This window comes from Notothenia coriiceps, unplaced genomic scaffold (assembly GCF_000735185.1).
Source record: "Notothenia coriiceps isolate Sejong01 unplaced genomic scaffold, NC01 NC01_scaffold00008856, whole genome shotgun sequence".
Taxonomy (NCBI): Eukaryota; Metazoa; Chordata; class Actinopteri; order Perciformes; family Nototheniidae; genus Notothenia; species Notothenia coriiceps.
Window position 1 is genome coordinate 3,426 of NW_011341557.1, and position 7,939 is coordinate 11,364.

At 41.5% G+C, this 7,939-nt stretch overlaps 1 protein-coding gene across 1 annotated transcript; it reads left to right on the forward strand.

The window, feature by feature from the left end:
* Positions 1 to 429: 429 nt before the first annotated feature.
* LOC104944803 (copine-9-like) lies at positions 430 to 3,827 on the forward strand (the record flags this gene model as incomplete). The annotated part of the gene is made up of 4 exons (XM_010770380.1): positions 430 to 493; positions 1,231 to 1,334; positions 1,848 to 1,952; positions 3,786 to 3,827. Coding segments are annotated over 4 exons (315 nt in total), but the record flags the coding sequence as incomplete, so codon positions are not given.
* Positions 3,828 to 7,939: the final 4,112 nt, after the last annotated feature.

The following is a 7,939-nucleotide window of genomic DNA, read 5'->3' on the forward strand; positions in this document are numbered from 1 at the left end:
AATTGCAAAAACGGGAGATAAACGTTTCTTTTTTGCCCCAAATGTTCTCAACCTAGTGTCTTCCTCATGGCGGGTCGATCCAGCTCCCAGAGTCCAACTATATATCTCACACAGCTGCTAATAACAGTAAAAGGCAACAAACACCCGAAAGGAGTGACATCAGTTTTGACCCTGCCTCCTACCACCTGCCTAAAGCAAACTCATGTCTGTCCACAATTCATAAAACAAAACTGATACAGACATATCATAACACCGCATAACAGAACGGCTTCAACGGGACGGACAAAATCCCTGAGTTGTGTTGTAAGGTGGAGTGACTCGTAGAGCTACAAGGAATTATAAAGTGGATGATAAAGGCTTTCCAACTTTTTCAAGAGTTAGACTTGACCTGAAAACTATTAATGATCCCTCTCTATCTCTCTCTCTCAGTGGGATACCTGGGAAGAAATGTGGAAGCATCATCTTCACAGCCGAGGAGCTCAGTAACTGCAGAGTTAGTATCAGATCTCACACACACACACACACACACACACACACACACACACACACACACACACACACACACACCCAGTCTTACAGTGCGCACCATGTTATTTGCAAACATATTAATTTGAATCCATGCCAGCAATGAATTGAATACTGAAGAAGCAGTTTGCTTAAACTGAATTAGGTGTTATCTTTCACAGTGATTCTCCGTTCCTCCGTGCTTTCCGCTTGCGCCTCGGCGTTATCAGTTATTATTTGTTCTCAACAAAGAGAAATGTGTGAATTTAAAGTGTCACCAACCACGTACGTTTTTCTCTTAATGTTGGAGAGTTGACAGCTCTGGTAAACACACAATAACAGACACCTTACAGCAGGTGTTTCTTCTTCGCAAGTCTCAATAGCATCCACCTTCTTATCTAAATCCAGGGCTTCGACCATTTTGAAACATACGTTGTTGCTTGTTTTTGTAGCTTTTTTGTGGGGAGTCACGAGCCAAAAGGTTAGAGCCGCTGCTCCAATCTTTAACAATGCACTGTAGTTTATAAGATTAGTAACATTATTTTTTCATGTAATATTATAATATGGAAAGTAACCATAAACTAGAGCTGTTAAAAAAGTAAAGTTGAGGACAAGTATAGTTCAAGTCCTTTAAGCGTTCCAGCTAAAGTGTGAGTGAACTATTGTTTGTTTAATCTATAATTCAGTTTGTCTGAATTGAAACATGTTCTGTTTTTGTTCTCTCAGGACAACGCCACCATGCAGCTTTGTGCCAACAAACTGGATAAAAAAGATTTCTTCGGCAAGTCTGACCCTTTCCTCGTCTTCTACCGGAGCAACGAGGACGGAACGTACGTGTGTTTGTTTGTTTAAAGACATGAAGTCCCTTGTAGTGCACTCCCTCTGTTTGTCCTTCAGCAGATGTGTATGTGCCGCTCCTCTGTCACGACTCTTCCCCGTCACTGACAGATACTGAAACCTGTGCACAGAGTTCTCTGTGTGATCCAGACCCAGGAGGCGTTTGAGAGCCTGTTGCCCATCAGATGGAAGAAGAGTTAATAGATTTTCTTGACACTGAGACAGAATGCTCCAATCTGTACTTACTGTAGTGTATCCTTCAGTATTTGAAATCTTCAGTCAGGGATCAAAACCCTCTGTGAGCCTGTTGTGTTTCTGCTGACCAAGATTTGATGCATTTGAAATGTATTCCAAGAGAAATGTGGGTTTCTGAATGAGCTACCTTTCAATACTCACTCAGAAAGGCACATTATTAGTAATACACATGTACACACTGCTGGTACCATTTAACCTGTATAGTTATTTATAGAAAGTTCTAATGTTGGGCTTTCTCTGTTTGTCTCCAGGTTCACGATCTGCCATAAGACTGAGGTGATCAAGAACAATCTGAACCCTGTCTGGCAGCCGTTCACCATCCCTGTGCGAGCGCTCTGTAATGGAGACTATGACAGGTGAGGCCACAGCACAGGGGTCAGAGGTTATTACCATCCACTACTACCTGTGATTGTTGTTGTGTTACCTGATGTTTATCCTCTTGGTTTCAAGCATATTTAACACCCCCTCTTGGCATCAAATGTTGTTCATATTATATTAGTCATGGATTTATTGGAAGTTATGGCCGGAGAACTGACAAAGACACTTGCTGCAGACAGGAAGTGACACAGCTCCTTCCCACCAATTCTGAAGATCTCTCCCCCAGTCCCATGTATTTAGCTGGTTCTGAGAGAATAGTCAACATTCTGCATGGCAAGACATAACAAACATACCACTATAAGCTCTATCAGCTGACCTACAGGCAGGAATAAGGAGACACAACTGCTTTCTCAGAGAGAGAGAGAGAGAGAGAGAGAGAGAGAGAGAGAGAGAGAGAGAGAGAGAGAGAGAGAGAGAGAGAGAGAGAGAAAGTGATAAACTCAAAGTTATAGGCCTAGGAAAATATTTTCCTCATCAGTATTTAGTTAGGATTGGGGCTGAGAATGTTAAACTGAAAAACTAGACTGCATAAGCAAGTGTTGAATTAAACTCACAGAAAAAAATATACATTTACATTACATTTCATTAGCTGATGCATTTATCCAAAGTGACTTACATTTTGTGAAATAAGAGCCTCCTCTATGTAAGGACACTATGTATCATCAGATATTTACATATATTAGTTGAGTCAAACTACTTAATATGGTTCATATTTACTAAATTCTTCCAAAATTGGGCCTTTAGACATAGTACATCTTTATTTTACTCAGGTGCGGAGGTCCAGTAGCATTTCAATAGACTGAATCATTTAATTTAGTTATTAAGCTTTTATTTGGAGAAACGTGTTGGATTCTGTGACCTGCTCGGCTGCTACACAGTACCACACATATAGCTGTTTTGGGGAACTGCATTTTGGGAAACTCTCCTAACTACAAATACAACACAAATATAAAAAATGTAATACAGCTTGGCTGAGGCATAACCCACAGTCACTCACAGTGAGTGAAAAAGGACAGTAACACTTTAGGTACTTTTGAGTATTCCAAAACAAGAAACCTATATAATTGACCTCCAAACATTTATTAGTAATGTGAGAACACGTCGTAATGTTGCTTTCTTAACCATTTAATGTTTCCTAAGTAACAAAATGTGATCAGAGCCTGCTGAATGAAGAGGAGTTTGGAGTCCGTGCTGGTCAGAATAATGCCAGCAGTCGGCCGTGCTTCAGTCTCAGGCCAGTGCTGGTGTTATTAAGACCAACATGGAGGACATGCATCGGCAGACTCATCTCTCTGACTCACACACAAAACAAATGATCTCCAAAATATTTACTATTTTAAGCGACATACTTTTATTGCGTGGTCTGGAATGTAATTTAATAAGATTTAGATCAGATTTTCTGTACTCATCCCAATTTGGGAAAAAACACGAGGGTTCATCATCATCCTGTGATATGAAAAATAAGAAAGACAGTGGTGTAAAGTAACTAAGTAGATTTAATTAAGTACATTTCTAAGGTACTTGTACTTTACTTGAGTATTTCCATTTTATGTTATGGTTTGGTACTTTTACTTGAGTAACATTGCTAATGCAGGACTTTTACAGAGTAATACTGCACTTTGTTATTTCCACTTTTACTCAAATACAAGATCTGACTACTTCCTCTACCTCTGAAGAAAGATTGACTTTCTGTCTTACAAAAACTCTGACCTCCCTCTTCTGTCTCTCCCACTTCTTTTTTGTCTCACACTCTCCGTGGTTCTCAACTCTGTCTGTCTCACCCCCCCCTCCCTCCTCTCGCCCCCCCTCAGGACAGTCAAGGTGGACGTATACGACTGGGACAGAGACGGGAGGTAAGATCTCACGCTTTACTTTATATTTAATTATCAGCTCTAGATTGAATCCCTCAGATAACCCTCCGTCCCCCCGGCAGTCAGACTTGTTAATAGACATAAAAACTGAGGTTTGTCTCTACCCGTCTAAAGTTTGAAGGAACAATCCACTTTAAATTTGTGTGGAACTTTATAAATCCCCAGTCCTAGTTTTCTTAATTCCTATCACGTATTCTGCAAGACAGGAAAGTAAAGATAAATGTCTTGCAGTGCTCCAGTCTGACGCAGTCATCATCAGGCAGTAATACCCTGTCAGTCGTTGTTATGGTTTGACAGGCAACTCTTTTGTCTTTCAGTGAGTCATGACAAGGATCTCTAACAGTGTTGTGAAGATAATACATTATCAGTGACTTTAGACAAAGAAAGCTGTGTTAACGTGGAAAAGGGAAGATGTCTGCTATACTGGTTTGAAGGATGTATGGCAGGATGGAGGTATCATATAAGGCAGGTTTCTGCCTCAGCTGATTCCAGCCCCCCAAAGAATTGGATTTAAATTGAGCTGAGATGATTGTGTGCTTGATGGGGATCATTGAGATTCATGGGAATGTAGGAGCGATTTGCCTGGGCTGATCAGGACCTGAATGGTTTGACCTGAGATGCCTAATAATCTGGCGGCCGTACCAGTGCAGAAGGAATAACTTGAAATGTGTTCTGAATATATGCCTAGAATGCTTAGGACTTTATGTAAATGCTCCCAGAACCAGAAATGAGGGGCTATTTCTCCCTGTATCGGTGGGGGAGAGTTTTTTTAGATGATGCCTTGAGTCATACTTGGATGTATCTAGGTATAACATTCTTGGCATGTTAAGAGATTCCAAGCTTGTTTTGAGCTGAGTGTGAATGAAAGTGTGTGAAGTTTGGATGGTTGTGCCAGATAGACTGGGATGATGAGAAGTGTTATAGACAGATAAAGACAGGGCTAAATTGAAGCACCTCAGTTGTTTTAAACAGAGGTCGATAACGTGCTTAGAGCAGGGCTGTTAATTATGTGTTCTCCCAAGCGTAAGAGAGGTGTCCGAGCTGTGGAGATCACTGAAAGTTGCTGCTGAAAACAGTGGGACTGGTATAGGATGAACAAGGGGCAAAAATCTAAATTCCCCCCTTGCTGCTTGAGAAAACTGCCCATAGAGGATTTAATGACAATCACCTGTTGCATTCTCCCCCTGATTGAAGTAACTGACTGCAGATCTGATGAGGGGCAGGTCTGAGTTTTAGTACCGTGTCAAGCAGATCATGCAATAACACAACAACAATACCAAGAGTCCCTACAGCTGTCTGTGGCTCTTTCCTGCTGTAACGCTGCAAATTTCCCCTCTGTGGGACTAATAAAGGTATTCTGATTCTGATTCTGATTCTACAAATATCAAACTTATATATGACGCTTCCCCCACCCACCTGGCATATGTAATCTAGCATAATAAATGACACAAAATGCCAAACTTTGCCATAATAACAACCTTGAAAAGAACATTGAAAACAAACATAACAAGTGTGGATCTCATTACCTAATATCCTTTAATTATGACCCCATCCCAATCACATTTTAGATTTGTGTCCAGCATTGAGATGTACGGTGGCCCTGAAGTTCAAGTCAAAACAGCATTTCAGGAAACACCACAGCATTTCAGAAAACACCACAGCACTTCAGGAAACACTACAGCATTTCAACTTATACGGAAAGGGTATTCCTTATAGCCAGCCAGAGAAGCACTGCTGTGATTGGTTGTTTTTGCTGCCAGTCAAGAAATTATGCTTTGTGATTGGTCAGCACCCGACAGCGCAACATGTCCCGAAACATCAGCCGTTAGCAGTTAGCACACACTCACAGCTCCTCATATCTGTTCAGAAACTGACAAAAGTTAAACATGAACACACCACAGACTGTCTATGTCATGGCTAATACAGTCGTTGCTTTATTTATGTCTGCTTGCTGTTGTTGTGAGTGTGGACGGAGCAGCTACAGGTTAGTTTATCCTGATCGATCTGATCTCCATTCAGAAAACATGCATTTTAAAAGCTTTTCGCCTGCCGTCTTGTCTGCAGACTTGTCACAGCATTCATTCATGGTTTTCACTAACTGGTATCAGTGTGTTGTTACTTCGGCATCATTTTGAAACGTGTATTACAATTAAATCACGGCCATCACATTATGCAGGGTGCAGTAAGCACTGACATATTTAATTGACATGCAAACATTCTACTAACTGCTTTATGCTAATAAAGCTGGAGAGACGCCGTTTGCCTGAAGAATGGAATGGATTGAAGGCTTGGGCTCGCTAACTCAGCCCCGGGGTTTGCTGAGGTCAAGCTAGTAACATTAAGGCGTGCTGCTGCAACGGCAGGTGCAGGGTCGCCAGCAGCACCATCGGCTGTAGTTCTTTCATCTGGATTTATTTGTAATAAATCCTTAGACCTACTCGTGGTTTAAAGCCAATTTCTGATGTTCATTTTGTAATTTAAACAGAAATGGGAGTCTACAGAATGCATAATAAAAAACAAATCCAGAGTAGTGTGACGCTGTGATTGGCCTAAATGTGGACGAATCACAAATCACAAAAGACACATTAATTGATTTGACGTAGCCTACGATCTTTTTTTGTAGTTACTATCTGACATCACATACATCGTAGCATTAAAGTTCACAGGTTATTTATAAATAATATATATTTATTTTTAAACGTGTTTATTGGGGGAGGGCAGAAATGTCAAATGGGAGGGCCTGGCCCTCTCTGGCCCTCCCACGGTGCCGGGTCTGTTGTAGCTGCTCCGTCCAAACTCACAACAACGGCCTATACAGACATAAATAAAGCAGCGACTGTACAGTATTCACCATGACACAGACAGTCTGTGGTTTGTACTACTCTGTTTCTGAACAGATATGAGGAGCTGTGAGCCCTGAGGGCTAACAGCTAACGGCTGAAGTTTCGGGACATGTTGTGCTGTCGGGTGCTGACCAATCACGAAGCGTCATTTCTTGACTGGCAAAAAAAACAACCAATGACCAGCTTCTCTGGCTGGCTCCAATGACAAACAAGAAGTGTTCTCCCTAAAGGAATACCCTTTCCGTATAAGTTGAAATGCTGTGGTGTTTTGTGAAATGCTTTGGCGTTTTGTGAAATGCTGTGATGTTTTGTGAAATGCTGTAACGTTTTGTGAAATGCTGTGGTGTTTTTGGAAATGCTGTGCTGTTTCCTGAATTGCTGTGGTGTTTTGTGAAATGCTGTGGCGTTTTGTGAAATGCTGTAGTGTTTTGTGAAATGCTGTAGTGTTTTGTGAAATGCTGTAGCGTTTTCTGAAATGCTGTAGCGTTTTTTTAAATGCTGTAGTGTTTTCTGAAATGCTGTAGCGTTTTCTAAAATGCTGTAGTGTTTTGTGAAATGCTGTGGTGTTTCCTGAAATGCTGTAGCGTTTTCTGAAATGCTGTGGTGTTTTCTGAAATGCTGTTTTGGTTTGCACTTCAGGGCCACCATAGAGATGGGACATGGTCACGTACACTGTAAAGGGTCCAATCATTGCTTGTGTCATGTTGACCTGTTGAGCACTGGTAAAGGGAGACACAAATTCTCCAACATGATCAGGGGCCTTTCTCATTTCCCCTCCTCGACTCCTCGAATCCTCGTTCTTCCGGTAGTGACCCGGAAATGGATTTCAGCGCCCCATGTTGTTGAAGGACATCTCATTTCTCTAAATGCACTTCGAGGACCGAGGATCGAGCATCGAGGAGGCTCTTTGGAGGAGCTATAATCGAGGATACACTGATGGGTCCTCCGCGGATCTTCCGCGGATGTATTTCAGGCAACAGTGATGTTTAAAAGAGTCGTGACGCACGGCCGGACTTATCTCAGCCAATGACAGCTCTGCATGCATCCCCTGGATATTATTTTATTATATATATCCTTTATTTAACCAGGTAAAAGACTCATTGAGATTATAATCTCTTTTCCAAGAGTGACCTGGCCAAGAAGGGCAGCATGAACGAAGTTACAACAGATAAAACACAGACAAGACAGGCAGACAAATACAGCTGTAAAACACAAATAAAATGGCACATTAGCCAGTCAATATGCGAAGTA